This window comes from Mirounga angustirostris, unplaced genomic scaffold (assembly GCF_029215605.1).
Source record: "Mirounga angustirostris isolate CCGP_5_RB_7025 unplaced genomic scaffold, mMirAng1.0.hap1 SCAF_3, whole genome shotgun sequence".
Taxonomy (NCBI): Eukaryota; Metazoa; Chordata; class Mammalia; order Carnivora; family Phocidae; genus Mirounga; species Mirounga angustirostris.
In genome coordinates this window covers 51,328,599-51,354,032 of record NW_026991711.1, presented here as the reverse complement: position 1 = coordinate 51,354,032, position 25,434 = coordinate 51,328,599, and the positions used below count along the sequence as shown (strand labels likewise).

Here is a 25,434-nt window from a genome sequence, read left to right as displayed (position 1 = left end):
AAAGGCTACACATTGTATGACTCCAACTATATGACATTCTGGAAAAGTTAAAACTACCTAGACAGCAAGAAAATCAGTGGTTTCTGGGGGTTGGAAGGCAGGGAGAAGGAGGCATAAATAGATTGAACACAGCATTTTTAGAGCAGTGAAACTATTCTCTATGTTATTGTAATGGTGGATACTGACATTCTACCCTTTTCAGTACCCACAGAACTGGACAACACAAAGAGTGAAATCTAATATCAACGATCCACCTTAATTCATAATAACGTACCAGAGTAAGTTCATCACTTGTAGCAAACACAAACACTAATGCAAGGAGAAACTATAAGAAGATGGAGTATATGCAGGCTCCCTATAAAATTCTGCTCAATTTTGGAGCACCTAAGACTTGATCTTAAAAATAAAATCAATTATTAACAATTTCTTTATTAACAAATAAAGAGACAAACAACGACAAACAGATTTAAATATAGAGTACAAACTGGTGGTTGCTAGGGGAGGGGGATGGGGGAGATGGGTGAAAGAGGTAAAGGGGATTAAGAGTACACGTAATGAACACCAGGCAATATACAAAATTACTGAATTATTATATCATACATCTGAAACTAATATTTGAAAAAAGAAAAAAAATCTATTACAAAAAGGCGGGGGCGAGGAAGGGGTGGAATCTCCGCATAAACCTGCAGGGCTTTGAATTTTTTCCTACAGACTCATAAGCTCAAGAGTGGGTGCTTGATTTTTCATAAATGGTAGAAGAAAAGCTAGAATTTATCCAACCTTTACATTACAGGTACTGCGTAAGTACTTTATTAATCTAATCCGCAAATATTTATTCAGAGCATCCTTTTTAACCTACGCAATTCGTGTCGTCGTCACACACCACTGTGACATATTATCGTTATTCGCGTTTCTGAAAACCGTTCTGAGAGCGAAGCCAAACAGTCGATGAACACAGAACGGGTGACCAATCTGGATTCCAAATCCAAAGTTCTAAACCATAAATCTGAACGAAAGAAAATTAGCGATTTCTAATTCCGTCAGCCGAAACAATGAACGGCCGATAAATCTCGCGATATTATCGAAACTACTACTCCCAACATGCATCGCGGCTTCTGTCCATCCGCCTATCCCCTTGAGTCTGGAGGGCCCCGGCATGCCTCGAGGCGTGAAAGGCAGCCTGGGAGCCGTAGTTCTCTTGGACGCCTACCGGTCTTGCCAGCGCGGCAGTGGCGGCTCTCTCGGTTCCGTCCAGCGGGTTCTGTAAGGCGAGCTGAGGCGGAGAAAGGGCGCGGAACTGGAAGAGGGTGAGTCAGGCACTGGCTACGTGATAAAGGGAGGCGGCACTGCGGCATAGGGCTGAATTAGGTAAATGGACCCGTGCTGCAGTCTCTCCGGAGACACCGCGATCTAGCGCCAGCGAGAAGAGGGCGAGGAGGAGCCAGAGCCCGGTCCTTGCACCCATTCTCGCCCTCGTACCCCGCCGCCATCTCCACCATGCAGTCCCGGGAAGAAGCTCCGCGCTCTCGCCGCCTGGCCAGTCCCCGCGGCGGCAAGCGGCCCAAGAGGATCCACAAGCCCACGGTTTCGGCTTTTTTCACGGGCCCGGAGGAGCTGAAGGACACGGCTCATTCTGCAGCCCTCCTGGCACAGCTGAAGTCCTTCTACGACGCGCGGCTGTTATGTGATGTGACCATCGAGGTGGTGACGCCTGGTAGCGGCCCTGGGACCGGCCGCCTCTTCCCCTGCAACCGGAACGTGCTGGCTGCCGCGTGTCCCTACTTCAAGAGCATGTTCACCGGTGGCATGTACGAGAGCCACCAGGCGAATGTGACCATGCATGATGTGGATGCCGAGTCCTTCGAGGTGCTGGTCGACTACTGCTACACTGGTCGAGTGTCCTTGAGTGAAGCCAACGTGGAGCGCCTTTACGCGGCCTCTGACATGTTACAGCTCGAGTACGTACGGGAAGCCTGTGCCTCCTTCCTAGCCCGCCGCCTTGACCTGGCCAACTGCACCGCCATTTTCAAGTTCGCCGACGCCTTCGGCCACCGCAAGCTGCGATCGCAGGCCCAGTCCTTTATAGCCCACAATTTCAAGCAGCTCAGCCAGATGGGCTCGATTCGGGAAGAGACTCTGGCAGATCTGACCCTCGCCCAGTTGCTGTCCATCCTGCGCCTGGATAGTCTCAACATAGAGCTGGAGCAGACCGTGTGTCATGTGGCGGTGCAGTGGTTGGAGGCGGCTCCCAAGGAGCGGGGCCCCAGCGCTGCGGAAGTCTTCAAGTGTGTCCGCTGGACGCACTTCACCGATGAAAATAAGGATTACCTGGAAGGGCTGCTGACCAACACCATCGTGAAGAAGTACTGCCTGGACCTTATTGAAGGGGCCCTGCAGATGCGCTACGGTGACAAGTTGTGCAAGTCCCTGGTGCCGAAGCCAGAGACCAGCAGCGGCAGCGGCGGCGCCAGCAGCACCTGCAGCACCAGCAGTGGCGGCGGCGGCAGCAGCAGCGCCTCTGTGGTGCCCACAGCAGAGAATCCCCCGCAGCGGCTGGGCGTGTGTGCGAAGAAGATGGTGATCTTCTTTGGCCATCCCAGAGATCCCTTCCTGTGCTGTGACCCGTACACCGGCGATATTTACAAAGTGCCGTCGCCTCTGACCTGCCTGGCTCACACGAGGACTGTCACCACCTTAGCTGTCTGTGTCTCTCCAGACCACGACATCTACCTGGCCGCTCAGCCCAGGAAGGACCTGTGGGTGTACAAGCCAGCCCAGAACAGCTGGCAGCAGCTTGCCGACCGCCTGCTGTGTCGGGAGGGCATGGATGTGGCCTACCTCAATGGCTACATCTACATTTTGGGTGGGCGAGACCCGATTACCGGCGTGAAACTGAAGGAGGTAGAATGCTACAGTGTCCAGAGAAACCAGTGGGCACTGGTGGCCCCGCTACCCCATTCCTTCATCTCCTTCGATCTGATGGTAATTCAGAACTATCTGTATGCCCTCAATAGTAAGCGCATGTTCTGCTATGATCCGAGCCACAACATGTGGCTCAAGTGTGTTTCTCTCAAGCGCAATGACTTTCAGGAAGCCTGTGTCTTCAATGATGAGATCTACTGCATCTGCGACATCCCAGTCATGAAGGTCTACAATCCAGTCAGAGGAGAATGGAGGCAGATTAATAATATCCCGTTGGTGTCGGAGACCAACAACTACCGCATTATCAATCACGGCCAAAAACTGTTGCTGATCACCTCGCGCACCCCGCAGTGGAAGAAGAACCGGGTGACGGTGTATGAGTATGACACTAGGGGAGACCAGTGGATTAACATAGGTACCACCTTAGGCCTCTTCCAGTTTGATTCTAACTTCTTTTGCCTCTCAGCTCGTGTTTATCCTTCCTGCCTTGAACCTGGTCACAGTTTCCTCACTGAGGAAGAAGATGTGCCGAGCGAATCTAGCACCGAATGGGATTTAGGTGGATTCAGTGAGCTGGACTCGGAGTCAGGAAGTTCAAGTTCTTTATCTGATGATGATTTGTGGGTTCAGGTGGCACCTCAGTGAAATGCACAGGATCAGCAGAATTTGTTGTAGATAGGTTGAAACACTAAGGTGTTTTTACTGCTTTGGAAAGTGTCTTAAAGAGATACCCTTTCTCTTTGCTGGGGGGAAAAAACAACAACAGGTTGATACAATTTCAGGTTTGGTTTAGAAAGGGTATTGTTTGAAATACTAACATAATTTAATGTTAGGGAATTTATACACTCAAATCAACCTATTTAATAATTTACTGTTCTAAAAGTCCAGTATTGATTTGATTGTTGGGTATGTTTCTGTTTGATTATACTAATTTAGTCTTCTGTTTTTAAATCTTATATTCTGTTTTGTGCCACAAGTACTGTGACTTGAATTTTGATTTTTAAAATAGAAAACTGATTGGATAGGAATTACCGGGTAGGGTTTTGAAAGTCTGTCTTTTCCTTCAGAACAGGGTATTAGGTTTCCAAAATTTTCAACTAGTGGGTCATTACAAAATGTGTTCTAATTTAAATACGGTTTGCCAGGTTTTAGTTTAGTTACCTCCCCTTTTGTGAAGAAAAAAAAAATGCATATGTTTAATGTGACTGGTGATTTCATTTGTAATGATGCACAAAATGGCTGTAAGCTCACTAAGAGAAAAAAGCAAACAAAAACAGGATTCTACTGTTTAAAAAAAATTTCAGTTTTAAATTTGTAATGTAAAATGTGTATTTGCGAACAGTGACCAATTTTCCATCTGTTCTATAGTGTCACCAGTCATCGAAAAACCTTAAGAAAAAAACAAAACTAAACTAACTTGCTTTGTAGGTTCACATTTTTGATCTATACTTGATATATGCTTCACAGAATCAGAGGAATCATCCTCTTTTTCACTGGACACGATTGTGTAAATTTGTATCCATTGTCTTAAAAAGTTTATGTGATTCTTAAAATACTTTGGCTGTACAGTTTTGGTGTTCATCTTAGATTCGTCAGCAAAATGTGATTATTCTTTGCTGTTTAATGAGATAATATTCGTTTTGAAAATATGTGTAAGCTAAGAACAGTATTTTATTGAGATCAGTAGATATTGTGTCTATCAACTATAAAATCAAGTGCCAGCAAAGAACTTTAAAACTTTAAGTTGTGTATAGAACTGTTTTGTGTAGCATTGAAATATTGTCAGTTTTGTAAGTCACTAAATGTTATTATCAGCTTAAAGGTATTTTTGTATTAAAAGTTTACAGTTAAATAACATAAGTGAATGATGGCATTTGGGGCCAGTAGTGAAAGTATATTTCGTCTAAAATATTTCCCTAAGCAGTGGTATACATGGTTATTTTATTAGGGTATTTGTATTTGTTCTGTGTTTCTCTGTGAACCATGCTCCAGTCTTTGTTTCTGTCACACTATGTAAGGGAGAGTTCAGAAACAGAGACTACATCGTACAAAACTGACATTGCTAAATACAAGTGCTTACCTCTTGAGGGTTTACTTGCTATGGTTGTCACGCTGCGTACCCGTGAAAAATGACCTGATGCTTATGGTGTATACGTTTTTTCCTATACCCAGTTAGAATTTTCTTCCTGAATCTTCATTCAGTAACATGCTAATTCCTCTTCTATGTTTATGCTCTAGTGGTAGAATGCTAACATTTCTTACACCTTGGCTGAGTACAGAGGATTGTGTTCTCAGGTGGGAAACTGAATTTTTTAAATGAAATACCATAGGATGAAAACGGAGAGAGGGAGACACAAAAGGTTAAAAAAACAAACAAACAAAAAAGTTGTCTCAGCCATTTTGATTGGCTATCTGAAGATACTACAGAACATTCCTCTTTAACATTTTTCGTGAACTAAGATGCTTGTCCCAACAGTACGTGTTCCTTCGAAAGGGCAAACATGCTTTTAGTTGTTTAAGGCTACATTTTGTTCTATTTAACAGCAGGGTTGTTATAAGCACTGTACTTAACACAAAGCTGTGTCTCAGTAGTGTATTTGGCCAATTTTTTCTTCACCAGTAACTTCTTGTGGGTAGCTTTGGTTTTGTAAGGTTGAAATAGGACAGTGCTGATCTGAACGAGATTGTCTATCTGCAGAATGAAGGTATGCAAACGACTGATAAATGACAAACCTCTCTAATTTGTCATTCTCAACCTTTGAGTTAGGGAAAAGCTAAGTAGTAATATCTTGGTTTACAAAGAAGTTTTCTTGGGAAGAATTTTGGTTTCGTGATATATTTGTGAATTAGAGAATCGATGTTAATCATTATTTTATAGATAAGTGATTTGTATGTGATTAGTTGCAAATAAAACTGGTATTAGAACCTAAACTTCCTGGCTTTTTAATTCAGTGCCTCTGCTAAATGTATAAAACGCTTGCTTGTGCAGCGAGTGACACAACGAGCAGGGTTAAAAGCCTTTCTTGACAGGAAAGCAGCTTCGTCTCAGTTTTACAATTAATCAGCCCATCTTTTAGCAAATGCTCAATATAACACTCTCTTTGCAAGACTACTCTTTGTAAGATTTAGAATGACCTTAATTATCTTTTGTATCTGTTCCTGTAGTCTGAAAAGCGTAACCCAGATTTTTGCAGGTTCTTCTAAGTTCAAACAAGGAGTGTCATTAGGGCTTCCAGAAGGATAAACTAGAAATTAATTTCACAACTGGCTTATCTGTATTAAAGAAAGAAATTAAATTATACTAGCTCTTTTCATTGCTTTTAGTTGAGCAGAGATTTTAAAAGTTTTTTGTACCTGATATTTTGAGAATCTGGGGAAAGCTTTTGATCCGTTCTTTTTTTTTTTTTTTTCTTCCAGATTTTATTTATTAGAGCACAGGGTGGGGAGGGGCAGAGGGAGAGGGAGAAGCAGGCCGACTTGAGACTTGCCGCCCAGCAGGGAGCCTGACGTGGCGTTTGGTTCCAGGCAAACATTCTTTTAGTTGTTTAAGGCTATGGGATTATGATCTGGGCTGAAGGCAGCCGCTTAAACGACTGAGCCACCCAGGCATGCCCTTTGGTCCATTCTTAAAAAGGCAAATTTGTTGTAATTTTATGTCAAGGATAATATGACACTTCTGTTCATCAGACCTAAGGTAAGAGCACATGTGACAGTGTCTCCTTCCCATATCTGCTTAGAAACTTCAAGACCCTTTTCATCACTCTTACTTTAAGAGGATATTCATTATACCAAATATGATAAAGCAGGGAAGTATTAGAAAGCAAAATCACTTATAGGAAGTGTGACCATCAGTAGAAACGTAAGAGAATGTTATTTTTAAAACCAACAACAGCATTCAATATGATTTGAATCCAACTGATTTTTAAAATTATAATAATAAAAAAAAGCAAAAGATGGTGTTCACAGAAGCTGCTGTGGCTCAGAGTACAATGGGGGCAATAGGTTTTGTGCAAAACAGGAAAAAGGACCTCCTCCTTGACTCTGAGCCATTTGTCACCCAGATCTGTTTCATCAAAGTTCCATTCCTTACATGTGTAACCTTGAGGATTCAGCATGGTCCAAGCAAGGCACAGAGTAGGGAATGGATATTGTTGTAATAACATTCCATCTATATGGGAGACCTATTTTCTCCTAAAACAGCCTCGTCTGGGGAGTCACCTAATGGAGTCAGTCAGCCTTTTACAGTCTCACCTCCAACGTTAAAATTGCTGCTGAGAAACACCGTATCTCAATCAAATATTATTTGGGGGCAAACTATTTGTTAATTCTAGGGAAATGAGCTAAACAGGACTTAATGTAAATGTCAGGCAAAATATTTCTTCCAAACAGAACTATCTGTGCCTTAAAGAAAGGAAGAGCCAGGACTCTAAATTTTAAGTAATATCACCTTAACTTAGATGGTCTTAAGAAAATCAAGTAGATTTTGGGGGGGGGGGGGGGCGGGTAGCTATTGTAACAGAATAATCCAGCAATGGAACTTACTGCAGGCACAGCCTGATCTAGAGTCTGTGTCTTCAGAGGACGTCATGAGCTCATGTTTTCTCTCACTTTGTATACCGGCTGGAATATAGGTCTGGTTGTAAGTAATAGAGACCTAGTGGTTATTTATTTATTTATTTATTTAAAGATTTTATTTACTTATTTGACAGAGAGAGACACAGTGAGAGAGGGAACACAAGCAGGGGGAGTGGGAGAGGGAGAAGCAGGCTTCCCACGGAACAGGGAGCCCGATGCGGGACTCGATCCCAGGACCCCGGGATCACGACCTGAGCCGGAGGCAGACGCTTAACGACTGAGCCACCCAGGCGCCCCCCTAGTGGTTATTTAAACAAGCAGTTTCTCATATAAAAGTCCAATCTGTTATGCTGCCCCTCATCTAGAAAGTCCCCTGAGACCCAGGCTTTTCCGTTTTCCCATTCTGCTATCCTTAGGGTGTCGTCCTGGTCCACACGGCCCAAACTGGTTCATACCTGTGTCTGTATCCCAGCCATCAAGAAGAGAGGAAGGGGAGGGAGAGAGCATGACCCTCCCCTGTAAGAGAGGTTGTACACATCGCTTCCAGGCACATGACGCGGGCCAGGTCTTAACCACGTAGCCACACCTGACTTGAAGGGTGCCTGGAAGAGGTAGGTAGTCTTTCTTCTAGGACAATATGTATCGATTTATATTCAGGGGTTCCTTCTTATTACAGAATGGGGTTGAGAAAGGCTATTAGGTTAAATAGCAATCTCTACCACACCATCTGTCGGGCCAGATGTTATCATGTGGCAGCCAAAGTGGTAACACCACCCCGAGGGTGACTGCAATCCACATAGCATGGGCTGGGCTCTCCATCCCCAGGACGCCGTGGGGGAGCTCCCTGGGCCCTCGCTGCCACTCTGTACAGAAAAGGCAAGGAAAGGCGCTTCATCTTGTTTTGATTAAATAAAGCTTCATAGACTAAATGTGTACTGGAACCCTAGATCATGAGCCAAAGTCTAGTCTTGGCATTCTATCATGGAACGTTTCCACTTCTGAAAAGAAAGAAAAGAGCACTGACAAATGGCTCTGTATAATCAATGGCAGTATTAATTATCTTAAACAGCAAATGTTACTTCTGTTAAAAAAAAAAAAAAAGCTAACGAATCACAGAGTAATGATGAAAACTGGAAGTTTCTTAGAGCAAGCTCAGCTATTTAGCAACATTCTAGCATTTTCTGTGCCTGGATCATCCCTGCAGTGCTGTGTGACTGTAAATCTACTGGTCTCCCCCTCTGTTGAAGCCCAGACCACTAGCCACAATCGTAGATGCGAAACTCCGTTTCTTGCTGGATTCTCGTCCTGACTTCCAGTTCATCAGAGTTTATTCAGGGTACGCACTGAGGGTCACTCTCGTGTCTGTGCATACTTCAAAAACAGCTGCCAGAGAATGTTGTGAATAATCGCTTCTGTCAAGTTTGGAATACAGCTTTTATCATTATCATTACAAATACTCGTTTTTATTTTAAAAACACAAACCACCCTTATTTTTATATAGAACCCCAACCTCTACCAGCAAGTGACGAGTAATCTGCCAGCTGGTGGTTGTGTTTCTATCCCTACGTTAATCAAGATTGTAAGACTCCATTTTCTGTTTCATTTCTAAATCTCCTCTGAGCCCAGAGACACGATCTGTGATCTGTGCCGTGACCGGGTTCTTCTGCATTTTCTGCACTGGCTACCTCTTGTTTAGGATCACAGCCCCATTACTTTCTTTCCTGCAAGAGCTTCTCGCAGGCGGGAATTACCCAGTTTATTGATTTGTTTACTCTTTATTACCTGCTTCCTGCACTAGAATGTGAACTCCATCATGGAGGGACCCTATCTGTCTTTTCCTCAGCTCCTAACATAGCCAGGCACAGCATCAGCGTTCAATGAATATTTGTTGAACAAAGAAATAAACGTATTTGGTGCTTGTTTGCATTTATATGAGAAACACTTGCATTTAGAGATCTCATCTTTTTGTCAATTTTCCAGCTTTGAGGGAGAGCTATTATTAAACTCTTTTGTCTGGTTGTCATAGCAACCCACTGGCCTCCCGAGCTACAGGTTATTTCTGATGGGCATATTCTACCAGACAACCAAACGCACGGTATTTTCAATTATGGAATAATGACGCTATTATAAATCACAGTCCTCACACTGTATCTTTCTCTATCTTTTATAAAGATTGCAGAAAATTAACAAGCAAACAAGTCTGTTCAGACTGCACAGGCTAGAGGAAATAACGCAGTCTAACCTCCATCTCTACCCCCAGGCCTTTCCCGTTCCCTCCCAGTGCTCCATCTTTCCACAAGCACCTTTGAATTCAGTTAGGCTTTCTGTCCAAGCTGTCCAAGGAAGTTTAAAAAATTAATTGTTCCAAGACTCTAAAGAGCTCCGTTGCGGCTTAATTTTCTCTTTTTCTTCTCTTTGCTTGTTTCTTAGATTTCATGTGAAATGAACAAATGATAATGGTCTTACAAAAATTGAGATTGGCCCTGGAAAGGTCCAAAATCAGGTACCCCACCCCCACCCTTGTTCCTTTGGCTCATATTTTAGTGGCAGGAGCGGAGAAGGATTTTATTAAACTGAGTTAGAAATCGTAGAAAACTCATTAGGATCCCTTCTGTACGACAGGGTTTCTGGGGGCCATTCAGCCAGCCATCAACGTAGTTTTTAAAAGGCAGAGTCTAATGGTGCTACGCTGAGGGGATTTTACATAGACGTTGTGCTGCATTTTCTCTTCTGTAGGTTTTCCTCATGTTCTAGGGAGAGTCAGGTGCCACCCAGTTCCAAGGTGTAACCTGTGATAATTACTTCACCCTTCCTCTGTGCTGTTCTGAATGCTTTTCTTACAAATAAGGTTGCAATACCCACCAGTAAGCAGTCCCATAACCTTATCTAAATGAAATTATATTGCAATTAACTTACCTCCTGGGTTTTAACATAAAAGCAGTAACCACCCACCACTGCCAATTAGCAGAGGTTGTCAAGGGATTCATGCTAAATGGATATCTCGATTTGGTTTCACTTTTAAACAGAGGGGTTCAACAGCAGGCTAGATGAAGAGGAAGAAAGGATCAGCAGATCCTTGTTGCTTGGGGAATTTCAAACGATGCACCAACCCAGTTACCTTTTCGTGGTTTTACATGAGGGATACTGTCCATGTCTTCTGTACGGATATCAGCTATTCTGTCTCCTGTAAAAATAAGTCCAGCAAAGCTTTCATGAAACCCTTGCATCTGATCCTGCTTTTCGATCTGAAGGCTTCCTCTGTCTTTAGTTTAAATGACAGAACAATTATGAGCCAGAATGCGGAGAAGTACATGAGAATAGTGGTGGGCTCCCTGTGACAGGTCAGCATTGAAGTCAGGGCCCACATGACGCACAGGAAGTAAAGGAAGGAAGTAAAAATAATGTATTCTGCAATTCACAACAAATTAGAAAAATTAAGAGCATTCTATAATAATTCTAAGTTGATTTTTGAATGCTGTACTTGAGGAAAGATGGATTTCCTTCAGGAGGATGAAGAGGTCTTGTGGGAGTTTTCTAGGCTTAGGAATAGATTATACATAACAAGCTATAATATACCTTGAAATTTTAGGTATGATTATGATTATTTTTACGTATGTTAAGGAGATACTCAAAGACAGTAAAACTCAACCTCTCAAAGCCAGTCATTCATGCGTTTTTAGTCTATTCTTGATCCCTCTCTCGCTTGCTCACTCTCTGGATTTGAAGATCATTTTCTTTTGGACTCAACAGTGTGTGGCAATGCTTAACCAAGATCCTTCCTGACCCTCATCTGATAACTGGAACAACTCAAGATTTTATGGATTTACACTTAAATGTTCCTTTTGTGCTCCAGGTTGGATTACAGTAGCCTTTGCATTTTGCCATACTTCCTCCAATTGTTTTTTTTTTTTTTTAAAGATTTTATTCATTTATTTGAGAGAGAATGAGATAGAGAGAGCATGAGAGGGGGGAGGGTCAGAGGGAGAAGCAGACTCCCTGCCGAGCAGGGAGCCCGACGCGGGACTCGATCCCAGGACTCCAGGATCATGACCTGAGCCGAAGGCAGTCGCTCAACCAACTGAGCCACCCAGGCACCCTCCAATTGTTTTTTTTGAAAACAAGTTTTCTTACACAGATCACATAGGTCATACTATAGATTTATTGTGATTTTTGTCACACTTTCTCATGTCACAGAAAGTTCTCACTATAAAAAAAAAACTGTTGCTCTCTATGTGTACATGTGCACACTGTAATATGAAGAGACTACATACGAGGATGTTTGTTGCAGTTTTATATTAGCAACGTTAAAAAGTCATTAAAACTCATCAACAAATACTCATAGCCTGAGCACATACCCAAATATTCAGCAAGCATTTATACTAAAGAACCATAGGCAGCCTTTGAAAGAATGAGGTGGATCTGTGTGCATCGATATGGGAAGATGTTTGCCATAGAATTTGTTGTTGTTTGGACCGTTTGGACCCTTTCCTGTGTTTGCACAACCTAATGTTGTGCGAGTCTCCTAGGGACCGGGGCTTCTCTATAGAAGCCAAAAAGTTCACAGGCAGGTAGCGTTCCAGACTCCTGGCAGAGAGCCCGTGAGGGAAAGTCATGAGCATGGGTGGTCTTTTCCAGGACTTCCACTCTCCCGAAGGGACACAAAGAAGCAGAGTCCTTAGCATTCATTCTGGGGCAGCAGCAGCCGCAGAAAGAACATTTACTTTTCGGAGCAGCTGAGTAGCAGCATATTAATAAGACTTTTTTTTTTTTAAGATTTTATTTATTCATTTGAGAGAGTGCGAGCACGAGCAGGGAGGAGAGGCAGAGGCAGAGGCAGAGGGAGAAGCAGGCTCCCCGCTGAGCAGGGAGCCCGACACGGGGCTCGATCCCAGGGCCCTGAGTTCACGACCGGAGCCCAAGGCAGACGCCTAACCGACTGAGCCACCCCGGCGCCCCCCCCCCTTTTTTTTAATTTTTTTTCTTTTTTACTAAAACAGCAGCATATTATATAAACTGCTTCTGATCTTAAAGCGCATTCCGTATCAGTATGTCAGGAACATGTTCATTCTTTGAAAGTTTTAGAGTAGACATTGTGCAAATATATCATAATCTAGCCAGTTTCTATGGCTGGACATTTCGGTGACTTACAGTCCTTTTCTATTACTAACAATACTGCTGTGAATACTCTCATACTTGTGTTCCTTCATATCTTTCCCAAAGTCCTGGTAGGACAAACTTCTCAAAGGGTATAATACATTTGGAATTTTGATGAGGTATTACAAAACTGCCCTCTGGAAAGGTTATGCCAATTTATGCTCCCACCAGTGATGAGTAATGGTGCCATTTCCCCACATCGCCCCCTCAAAATGTATTACTAGATTATTGATCTTTGCTCTGACTTGATTTTGACTTTATTGCTGGCTGTTTAAGAAATTTTTGTTTCTTGGGGTGCATGGATGGCTCAATCAATTAAGTGTCCCACTCTTGATCTTGGCTCAGGTCTTGATCTCATGGTCGTGAGTTTGAGCCCCGCGCTGGGTTCCACGATGGGCATGGAGCCTACTTAAAAAAAAAAAGAAAGAAAAGGAAAAAACTTTTTGTTTCTTCATGTTTTCTGAGCTACTTCTCTGCCTTTCCAACATATTCCTTTTTTTTTTTGGCTTAAATTAACCAGAGGAAGTTTCTGTTGTTTGCAACCAAGAACCTAGACCTAGACATCTGTGATCTATGATATATTTTTAAGAGTAAAATCAAGTTGGGGAATACTATGCATACAATGATTCTTATTTTTACAAAACCAAAACAACCCAGAACAAAAGCTATATACACATGCAGGTGAGTGTTTAGAGAAATACCTGGAAGGACACAAACTAGACAGTTGCTGGTTACATCTGGATAGAGAGGCTGACCGACAAGGTTAGGGGGACATTTTAACTTTCTCCCTCATATTCTTGAATATCACTGGAATTTTTTATAATGAGCATATTACACTTTTAAAGTTTTAAATTAAAAAAAAAACAGGACCTTAAAAACTCTTCTCAAATTCTCAAATCTATGGTGCTGTACTCGTTTGCTCGGGCTGCCCCAACAAAGCACCACAGCCTGGGTGGTTTCATCAACAGAATACATCTTCTCACAGCTCTGGAGGCTAGAAGTCCAAGATCAAGGTGCCAAGCAGATGCAGCTACCAATCTGTTCTCTCTGAGATCCAAGACTGAGGGAGGGGTAGGAGGAGATCACAGTCTAACCATCCTTTTCATTCCTACTTGCCTCAGTTTTTATGGGGAAATCACAGTGATATTAGTGTGACGAGAATATTCCTCAAAATCAGTGGACACGTGTAGTGTCTTGGCCCTAATAGTTTGGGGCAGAGGACTCAGTGATGGCAGAAGGCAGGAAATGGTATTATCGCACGGAGGTGCAGTCTACAGACATTTCATGAACCAGTGAACATTTTTATGGTCTGTGTGAATTTGAAAATTGGCTACAAAAGTTATTCAGTCCCTATGGGTAGAAGATGATGTGACATGCCCTTGTCCTATTTACATGGTTTGGGTCACAGATTTTACCAATTACTGCATAGCCTTTCGTGTTTTCATCCCGTATTAATTTTCTTCCATTTGCACCCCAGGCCAGGGTGGGGAGGGTAACACCTCTTCTCCTGCTCCAGGAAGCCCTTTCATCGGGGGGCAGGGCAAAGCAAAGGCGCATAGGCCCTGTAGCTGAATGTGCCAGATTCCCAGAGAAGCCCACTTTCTGTGGTATACTTTCAACTCACAGAATTTACGTTCTTTTTCTCCTTTCTGGGGTCAGTGACATGGGTCAAAGGCATTTAATCAAAGCCTCATAGAGAGATGAGTCCTATCGTCATGCGGTGTGATGATCAAATTTTTGTCTTCCGTCAAAAAAATGTATTTTGGGAACAGAGCAGAGTATGATGTGTGAGGTCTTCTTACAGTCACTGCAGAAATATGTGTATGGCACGGATCTGCTAGGCTCGTTATTTCATCTGTCTCTGGATAAATACTGAAGTTGTAATTAGTATGGGTAATAAATACTTAGGAAACACGAGGACGTGTCTTCTTTAGTGCACTCTGAGTTCAGCTAGCTAACGCCAAAATTACCTTCTGATCTCTGAACCAAAATAACGAATGCCCAAGAAAGCAATGCAACGGCAGGGAAGTCTACGGGCCAGATGCCTGATTGCTGCTGCAGAAATCATGATATAATGCAGCTTATAGTAAGAAAAACGAAGACAAAAAACTTCTCAAGCCAGCATGTGATGCCACAATTTACAATGTTTGGCTACTTTGGGCTTTAGAACACCTTGCTAATGGCTCTGCCAATTATTTAAGGGATGTAATTTAATTTCTTCTGCATCACACAGTGGTTTATTAAAGAACTCATATTTAGCTCCTCGGCCCTGGAGGACCAGCTCATTTGCTACTGCGGCCAACAGCTTCCAAGCTCTCTCTGGTGACTTCCCCATCGTCCTAAGGCCAACAGGAAGGGGGAAGCTTGATCCCGGGTATTAATCAAGTGCAAGTAAAGACTTCGTTGATGAGCTAGACCCTACATCTCAAACTTAAATCTGAGCTTGTAAAAGAAGAAGACAGGATGATGTTCTAGTCTCAAGGTATTGGAGAAAATCTCTGGTCCCACGTAAGGTCCTTTGTCCTGAGTCCACGGTGTTTGCTGTATGACAAAGCCCTGGGCAGTCCTTTGTATAATTGCTTTCTTTCTTTCTTTCTTTCTTTTTTTTGTCAAAGAAGTGGAGAACAAAATAACATGGGAGACAAGGAAGGGAAATGAATCACGAGCAAGAAACTTAACGGGAAGGGGAGATTCGGAAAAGAACTCCAGCCAAAGAGGTATCTCTAAGCACTTAGAGTGGTCCCTGTTGACTTTCAAGCCTGGGAACCTGGAAGCTCGATTTCCAATGCAAATTAAAGAACTGAGGAATTTGTCGGAACTGATGAGGAAAAAAAAAAAAAGATATTGGGATTCCCCATTTGCCCGGGTGCCAGAAGTTACTTCAGGTCTGTGCATTACCTGTTCTAGAAATACCCAGGCCAATACTTCCCTCTACCGCTTGGAAGCAATTCTACACCACGAGTCAAGCAGAACGAGTTATACAAAATAGCATACCTGTTTCACAGGTGCAGGAACTGAGGCATAAGTATTAAAGTTGACTTCTGCAAAGTATACAAGGAAAAGTGTAGCAATGGTTCAAGACTCACTTTTGTAGAACATCTATAGGTAAGTGCAGACAAATTTGCCTTTCTGAATGTGTATCTTAACCAAAGTGACTCTGTTATGTGAAGATAGGAGGCTTGGCAAAAGGAAATAGATTTTTAAAAATAGGTATTTAAAATAGATTTTTAAAAAATTGATAATCACAGCTCTTAACATGTAGAGAGCCTGAAAGTCATCATTCCAGCCCGCCCAAGAAAAAAACGTTCATCAAAATTAAAATCAATAGGGTGCCTGGGTGGCTCAGTCGTTAAGCGTCTGCCTTCGGCTCAGGTCATGATCCCAGGGTCCCAGAATCGAGGCCCACGTCCGGCTCCCTGCTCATCACGGAGCCTGCTTCTCCCTGCACCTGCCACTCCCCTGGTCATGTCCTCTCTCTCTCTCTCTCTCTCTCTCTGTCAAATGAATGAATAAAACCTTTAAAAAATTTTTTTTAAATTAAAATCAATAAATTTTCTTAGAGCCATCAGAAAACTGGGGTCACTGGACAAAACACCATCCCCCAAACTAGAAAGACTGGTAAACACAGAGAACATTGATCAGCTTACCTGAAGGAGGGGCCCGGCAGCCAGCACTGGTAGGGACTCTTACAAGGTAACTGACAAGGCACTGGAGGCTGAATGGGACTAGCCTCAGTGAAAAACTCCTGAGAGCCCCGGCCAAGGGGGACGGTGGGGGAGGGAACCCCTCCTTCTGGGACTTTATGTTCAGGAGCACCACCAGTTCTTACAGTGAAGACCTCAGGAAAGTTCCCTCTGTGTGGCCCGGGGAGGGGAAAATTAACCATTTTGAAATATGCCTAGGGGAAAAAAGTATCTTTTTGAAATGCCCCCAAGTGCATTCTGTTTTGCATAACAAAAGCCCACCATCAAAGGAAACTGCTTTATCAGAGCCTTAACTAAGGTGGGGGAAATTCCAACTCTAGTACCTTCTAGTCTCCCAGGATCACCAAAGTGGGAAAGAAGGGAAGCTGACCAGCCATTTGTGAAGGTCACAGCCCAGAGACAGGAGCACGCAACAGTGAGACGTAATCACTGGATTCTAGGTTGTTTCCCTTCCCCTGCACTGTCCCACCTCATCACCAGGGATCCTGTATATAGGATGTGTGTATATATATAAAACAGTGGATTACAGCTGAAAGAATGAACGGCAAGGCTCAGACTCTGGTTAAGAAGGAATTTCTAAGGCCAAGACAATGGGGGAGAGACAAACAAGGACATTAGATCAAATAGAAACCTCTGACACCTACAAGCTATAGGAAACATTCAACATGGCCTAACTCCCAAGGAAAACAAACATAAAAATCTCACAGTAAAGGCCGATTTACTTCAGTTCCTTTTCTCCAAGACATCATGAATGGCTTTCAACAAAAAAATGACAAGGTATGCTAAGAGATAAAAACCACAATCTGAAGAAAGAAAGCAAGTATCAGAAACAGTCGTAAATATGGCAGAGATTTTGGAATTATCAGAAGCTGAAGATAACTGATTAAAATGCTAATGGCTCTCATGGAAAAAGTGGCCAACATACAAAAAGAGTAATGTGCAGAGAGATGGAAACAATCAGAGAGAGAGAATCTCAAAAAATCGAAAGGAGGGACGCCTGGAAGGCTCAGTCGGTTTAGCATCTGCCTTCGGCTCAGGTCATGATCCCGGGGTCCTGGGATCGAGCGGCTCCCTGCTCCGCGGGAAGCCTGCTTCTCCCTCTGCCTGCTGTTCCCTCTTTCTCTCTCTCTTTGACAAATAAATAAAATCCTAAAAAAAAATCAAAAGGGAATTCTAGAAATAAGAAACATTGTAAAAATGAAGAATGCCTTTGATGGGCTCATTAGTAGACTGGACATGGACAGTTAGCAATTAGCTTGGAGGTATGTCCATAGAAATCTCCCAATGTGGAGTGCAAAGAAATAAAAGAATGAAAACCAACAACACTGGAACAGACTATCCAAGAAGTATACAATACCAAGAATAAACGCTAATCGAAGTTCTGGGTTTTGGGGGATTATGTGACAATGTAGATGCATCATTTGTAACCAATGTACCATTCTGTTGAGGGATACTGATAGTGGAGGGTATGCATGTGTGGGGACAGGGGGTATGTAGGAACTCTCTGTACCTTTTTGTCTTTTTTTTTTTTTTTTAAGGTTTTATTTTTTAAGTAATCTCTACACCCAGCATGGGGCTCAAACTCACAACTGCAAGATCAAGAGTCACATGCACTACTGACTGAAACAACCAAGTACCCCATCCCTTCTCTTCAATTTTGTTGTGAACCTAAAACCTCTCTAAAAAATATCCCCATTTTACAGATAAGAAGATGGAGGCAGAGCGATTAAATTAAATAGCGTGCCTAAAATTTACCAAGGTCTACCAGGTACAAAATAGGGATTGGCAGAGTCAATGTATCTTGCAGATCAATTCATAAAGCACATGTAGAGTTCCTTTTAATTTAATCAGTTTTGTGTTGCTAGACCTTCAAGTTGCTTCTAATCTGATTTAGAAATAATGCTACAGTTGTCAGCTCAAAATGAACAGACCTTTTGGAATCTCTAAAAGTAAGCAAGAGCTTTATTCGAGCCCAAGTTAGGACAGCTACCCAAGGCACATGCTCTTCACAGGGAAGAAAGTGCTCCAGAGAACTAACAGTTTTTACAGAGTTCTGTACTTTTTTACATATTATAAAAGCTCAAAAGATGATGGGTTAGTCTATAGGCAGGAATCATGAGTTTCATCATAAAGGAATGCAGGGAGTGGGAGCCTTGATCAATATCTCAAGGACAAGATGGTTTTCCTTTAGGCCAATCATTCACAAAGCAGATGGACAAGGCATGCATGGCAGGCCATACATCAGGTTTTTGGTTTGAACAAAGTTAATATACAATTCTGTTGACTTAGAAAGAAATCTAAAATGGCTTCCCTTGTATGTCAGGGCTTTAGAGAGTTTTTCTCTCATCATTTCCTCCTTTTGATCAATAATCTTCTGACAGAAAGCATTGATGATCATTATTTTGTCCCTCGATACTAGGGTGATTGCTTATCTGCCCTGGGTCCTTCATGTCCCTCGGTGCTAGGCCCCATTTAGGTCACCCAGCCGTCTCCATCGGGGTGGTGATGGTGGGGGGAGGTCAGCAATATGGCCTTTAGTAGGGAATATTATAATTGATATATTTTTTTTTTCAATGAGAGGGAATTGTGCAAACATTACATGTGTGCTTTGTGGTGAGTTTTGCCTTTACATTTCTGGGTAACACTTACAGCATAAATATAGAAATAATAATAAAAGTCCAATTAATAATATTCCAAGTAACTAATGGGGAGAGTAGGTACAGAAATACAGTGACAAGAATCCAAAAAAATCCATTACAAGTATTTTGATAACCTTAAATTCGGTATCTGTTTACCTTTTTTATCTATAGTTATTTGTACTTTGTGATATGTTTGATAGGATTGGTTTAAAATGGTCATTAAATTTTCTGTTATTATATGTAACAATTTCTCTGGCCGATTATTTTCCATAGATATTACATCTGGCGGTAGTTGTAATTCTATCTCCCAAAACATTTGGTCATTAATATCAGTATTAGTATCATTTTTGTTAGACTCAGGCAATTCCATTGGCGGTGCAAAGCCGATATTACACTGCATGGCCGTAGCATCCTCATGAAAAGTATTCTGGTTACAAAGGAAATCAAGGAGTATTACAGAGATGTTTTGTAAACCTTCTCAACAAAATCTTCCTTTTTCCCGTCTGTCAGTTTGTATAGCTGTAGCTGTTATAGACCAGGTTGGAGTGAATTCAAGGTTACCTTGTTGTTCAGGGCATGATCATGTATTTTGCTGAATTCACAGATGTCCGTTGATATTGGAATCCAGTAAGACTCATTGGTTAATAAGGCCCATCTTCCTCCAATGGGAAGAACTCTGGTGGTATTTACAATAGTTTCTTTACCTATTATGATGCTGAAATAAGTCTGGTTGGCCATAATTTAGAGTATTAAGGCAGTTAACTGAACATTTTTATAAGTTACAGGAGGCTTTAATGGTTTTCTATGATTAGAAGAGCTGTACATTTGGGGTTTCTGCAGTTAATGAAGAAGGTCCTTGACCCATAGTTACCTCAGAACCTTCTGGGTTTTATGGCAGAGTTTGATTTCAGAGATGGCTGAATCCATCAAGTCTTTCCTAAAGTAGCATCTTTGATGGATAGTCATTGTTTTTTTTTTACTTTGTCTTAGGCCATTCCATCACAAAACTTGGTTTGTGGGTACATTGGATATTTTGGTATGTTAGACAGGCTGCCGCTAAATTTCTCCCATTGTTGAACCTGGAGATCTTTCTTAATAATTTATCATCTAAGTTTATAGAGACACAATGGTCATTCTGGTTTTTTTAAATTAATTTTTTTATTAACATATAATGTATTATTTGTTTCAGGGGTACAGGTCTGTGATTCATCAGTTTTACACAATTCACAGCGATCACCATAGCACATGCCCTCCCCAATGTCCATCACTCAGCCACCCCATCCCTCCCACCCCCCTCCACACCAGCAACCCTCAGTTTGTTTCCTGAGATGAAGAGTCTCTTATGGTTTGTCTCCCTCTCTGGTTTCATCTTGTTTCATTTTTTCCTCTCTTCCCCTATGATCCTCTGCCTTGTTTGTCAAATTCCACATATCAGTGAGATCATATGATAATTATATTTCTCTGATTGACTTATTTTGTTTAGCATAATACCCTCTAGTTCCATCCATGTCATTGCGAATGGCAAGATTTCATTTTTTGATGGCTGCATAATATTCCTGTGTGTGTGTGTGTGTGTGTGTGTTGTACCACATCTTCTTTATCCATTCATCTGTTGATGGACATCTAGGCTCTTTCCATAGTTTGGCGATTGTGGACATTGCTGCTATAAACATTGGGGTGCACGTACCTCTTCGGATCACTACATTTGTATCTTTGGGGTAAATACCGAGTAGTGCAATTGCTGGGTCATAGGGTAGCTCTATTTTCAACTTGTTGAGGAACTTCCATACTGTTTTCCAGAGCGGCTGCACCAGCTTGTATTCCCACCTTTCTCCACATCCTCGCCAACATCTGTTGTTTCCTGACTTGTTAATTTTAGCTGTTCTGGCTGGTGTGAAGTTGTATCTCATTGTGGTTTTCATTTGTATTTCCCTGATGCCGAGTGATGTGGAGCACTTTTTCATGTGTCTGTTGGCCATTTGGATGTCTTCTTTGCAGAAATGTCTGTTCGTGTCTCTGCCCAGTTCTTGATGGGATTATTTGTTCTTTGGGTGTTGAGTTTGATAAGTTCTTTATAGATTTTGGATACTAGCCCTTTATCTGACATGTCATTTGCAAATATCTTCTCCCATTCTTTTTTTTTTTCAAGATTTTATTTATTTGACAGAGAGAGACACAGTGAGAGAGGAAACACAAGCAGGGGGAGTGGGAGAGGGAGAAGCAGGCTTCCCGCTGAGCAGGGAGCCCAATGAGGGGCTCGATCCCAGGACCCTGGGATCATGACCCAAGCTGAAGGCATACGCTTAACCGACTGAGCCACCCAGGTGCCCCTCTTCTCCCATTCTGTCTGTTGTCTTTTGGTTTTGCTGACTGTTTTCTTTGCTGTGCAAAACTTTTTGTCTTGATGAAGTCCCAATAGTTCATTTTTGCCCTTGCTTCCCTTGTCTTTGGCGATGTTTCTAGGAAGAAGTTGCTGCGGCTGAGGTCAAAGAGGTTGCTGCCTGTGTTTTCCTCAAGGATTTTTTTTTTTTTTTAAGATTTTATTTATTTGACAGAGAGACACAGTGAGAGAGGGAACACAAGCAGGGGGAGTGGGAGAGGAAAAAGCAGGCTTCCCACTGAGCAGGGAGCCCAATGCGGGGCTCGATCCCAGGACCCTGGGATCATGACCTGAGCCGAAGGCAGACGCTTAATGACTGAGCCACCCAGGCGCCCCCTCCTCAAGGATTTTGATGGATTCCTGTTGTACATTTAAGTCTTTCATCCATTTTGAGTCTATTTTTGCGTGTGGTGTAAGGAAATCGTCCAGTTTCTTTCTTCTGCATGTGGCTGTCCAATTTTCCCAACGCCATTTGTTGAAGAGACTGTCCTTTTTTCTTTTTCTTTTTCTTTTCTTTTATTTTATTTTATTGTTAAAGATTTTATTTATTTATTTGAGAGAGCGAGAATGAGAGAGAGTACACGAGAGGGGGGAGGGTCAGAGGGAGAAGCAGACCCCCTGCTGAGCAGGGAGCCCGATGCGGGACTCGATCCCGGGACTCCAGGATCATGACCTGAGCCGAAGGCAGTCGCTCAACCACTGAGCCACCCAGGCGCCCGAGACTGTCCTTTTTTCATTGGACATTCTTTCCTGCTTTGTTGAAGATTAGTTGACCATAGAGTTGAGGGTCCATTTCTGGGCTCTCTATTCTGTTCCACTGATCTATGTGTCCGTTTTTGTGCCAGTACCATACTGTCTTGATGATGACAGCTTTGTAATAGAGCTTGAAGTCCGGAATTGTGATGCCCCCAGCTTTGCTTTTCTTTTTCAACATTCCTCTGGCTACTCGGGGTCTTTTCTGATTCCATACAAATTTTAGGATTATTCCATTTCTGTGAAAAAAGTTGATGGTATTTTGATAGGGATTGCATTAAATGTGTAGATTGCTCTGGGTAGCATAGACATTTTCACAATATTTGTTCTACCAATCCATGAGCATGGAACGTTTTTCCATTTCTTTGTGTTTTCCTCAATTTCTTTCATGAGTATTCTATAGTTTTCTGAGCACTTTGCCTCTTTGGTTAGATTTATTCCTAGGTATCTGATGGTTTTGGGTGCAATTGTAAAGGGGATCGACTCCTTAATTTCTCTTTCTTCTGTCTTGTTGTTGGTGTATAGAAATGCAACTGATTTCTGTGCATTGATTTCAATGGTCATTCTGTTGAGTGTTATATATAATATAGGTTAAATGTGAGTTAGGTGGGACTTCTTGAACGGTCTCTCTTAATGGAGGTCCTTTGTAATATATAAGCACCAGAAGCTAAAGGAACATTAGAGTATGTCCAAGAAGTCATAAGCATTTTACATAAGTTAGCATAATAAAGCACTAGGGGAGTACTGAAGTTATGTTAGTTAAATCAGTGGGTAACCATAATATTTTATCAGAATGTAATAAAGGGGGAGGTGAAAGCAAATACATAGGCTTACTATCTCCTAATATTACAATTTTAAAAGAAGAGTAGAAATACAAGCCTGGTCCTGAATCTTGAAAAAGCAGTCTACGCTGATGTCATTACTTCTCATCCTGGTTTGTGGCTCGAATGTCTCTGATGCTCTCTGAGTGGCCCACAGAGCAATAGGCACAAAGATTGACAATGCATGAGGTATTGTGGTGATTTCTTTACAACAAGCTCTTTGTATTTTCAATTTGCAGAGCTTCAGGGAAAAGGGCAGTTTTAGTTCTCAAATGATTCCAAGTCAGAAAGATGGGAGAAAAATCAACATGTTAGTTTGGAGAGTTGTAGGAGAGCATTGGAGGACACGAGAAGAAATCAAGGTCTGGTCCCCAGTTTACAATGAGTAGTATTAAAATCTAGTATCTACAAAGATGTGTTATTGAAACATTTTCTTTCTATAATCACCCTCATTTTTACCCAAAATAGCCAAATTAAGACTAATTTGTTTGTAAAACAAGTCCAGTTCTAACAAACTTGGTCTAATTACTTACATAAGCATAGGAAGAATAGTGATTGACCATATAAGTTCTTTTAAATCTGCTTTGCTGGAACTTTTCATAAGGAATTCTAGATTGAACTTTTAATAACCTCTCAAGACCAGAAGGCAAGCCAAATTCTTGCTGTCAGATTCCCTGTAATACCTGTAGATTTTGGTGAATTCTTCTTGAGGTCTCCAAAATATCCCAAGGTTCCTGCACCTGCCAGGAAGTGACATTCTTTACTCACCTGGTGAGGCTGTGGGGAACTCTGTAAGCAAGTTATTAGGCTGATACTTCCAAGGGGCTTTGTTGGCCCCATAAAATCAATCTTAGTTCCTTAAAGCTGTCTGGTCTTATCTGAGTCTATGTGTGTCTTTCTCAGATAAAACATTCCAGTCAAAGCCTTGGTAAAATAACCAATGTTTCCAATGGTGTCCTGTTACAAGATGCATGGATTCTTTTTTTTTTTAAGATCTTATTTATTTATTTATTTGAGAGAGAGAGAGAGAGAAACAGCATGAGAGGGGAGAGGGTCAGAGGGAGAAGCAGACTCCCTGCTGAGCCGGGAGCCCGACGTGGAACTCGATCCCAGGACTCTGGGATCATGACCCAAGCCAAAGGCAGTCACTCAACTGACTGAGCCACCCAGGCACCTCAGGAGCATGGATTCTTACTGAACTTATGCAAATAATTATAATTGCCATGAAAGAAAGAATACTCACTGAGAGTTTCTGAATTCTAGAAGGTTCAGGTAGGGAGAAAAGATAAATGTTTCAGTTTGTTCACAAAGGCATACTTTATCATATTTCTGTAAGTCATTGGTATCTTTGGAGGAAAAGTTTCCTTCCATCTGGAAGAGCAGATAGTAGAGGACCTGAAAAGTTTCACACGAAAGCCATCAAAACTGTAATCTTTCTTAATTCATTCGGTCTCATGTTACTAATTCTTGTTCTGTTTGAATGCAGCTTTTCCTTTAGTTTTGCAAATTCTTACTCAGCTTAGTGTTATTACTTTAAATATATTAGAAACCTTTTCGTGGATCTGCTTGAAGACGAAACACATTTTGCAAGAGCATCCGAACAATAACTACAAATGACAAAATACTCAAAAATGGCCATGATTAAAGATCCGATGAGAGTTCATTATAATGCAGTTGACAAGGAAATCTGGCTATTTCTGTGACACAGAACATTTTAATAATTAGAATGTCAAGGGATGACCTTATACCAGAACATATTAAAACTTCAGGAATTTCATGTAATTTCTGAAACAGTTATAGCACTTACCTATACAATATAACCTAAGAAGGTTTATCATCTTTGTTTGACAATGCTTCCCCTGTAACAACACAAAATAAACATGTCTAATTAGTCAAAATGACTTCATTTAGAATTGCAGTGTCGGGCGCCTGGGTGGCTCAGTTGGTTAAGCGACTGTCTTCAGCTCAGGTCATGATCCTGGAGTCCAGGGATCGAGTCCCGCATCGGGCTCCCTGCTCAGCGGGGAGTCTGCTTCTCCCTCTGACCCTCCCCCCTCTCATGTGCTCTCTCTCAAATAAATAAATAAAATCTTAAAAAAAAAAATAGAATTGCAGTGTTGAGAGGTTTTGTTAAGAACCTCAGAATGTTTCCCTCTACAAAAGAAAAAAAAAAAAAAAAAAACAGGAAAAAAACCCCAAATAAACAAAAAACCTCAGAAGGTTTTAAAAGCCCATGCCTAGAGGCACCTAAGTGGCTCAGTCAGTTAAGCGTCTGACTTCAGCCTAGGTCCGATCTGGGGGTCCTGGGATTGTGCCCCACATCGCTCCATGCTCTGCAGGGATTCAGAGTCTGTTTCTCCCTCTCCCTCTCCCCTTCCCCACCCCCGTCCCGCTCATGCTGTCTCTCTCAAATAAAATAAAAAGTCTTTAAATAAAGCACATGCCTAAATAGGATTATAGATCATTATAAAATTTAATGTTTGGTT

At 42.0% G+C, this 25,434-nt stretch overlaps 1 protein-coding gene across 1 annotated transcript; it reads left to right on the top strand.

The window, feature by feature from the left end:
• The first annotated feature begins 1,096 nt into the window (after window positions 1-1,096).
• Window positions 1,097-5,853, top strand: KBTBD6 (kelch repeat and BTB domain containing 6). Its single transcript, XM_045869533.3, has one exon. It carries the CDS (start codon window positions 1,498-1,500, stop codon window positions 3,565-3,567), a length of 2,070 nt encoding a protein of 689 aa, XP_045725489.1. The 5' UTR covers window positions 1,097-1,497; the 3' UTR covers window positions 3,568-5,853.
• Window positions 5,854-25,434: the final 19,581 nt, after the last annotated feature.

What these genes read in the sequence shown, in the direction of transcription:
- KBTBD6 (XM_045869533.3), top strand. Translation starts at nt 1,498, where the DNA reads ATGCAGTCCCGGGAAGAAGCTCCGCGCTCTCGCCGCCTGGCCAGTCCC.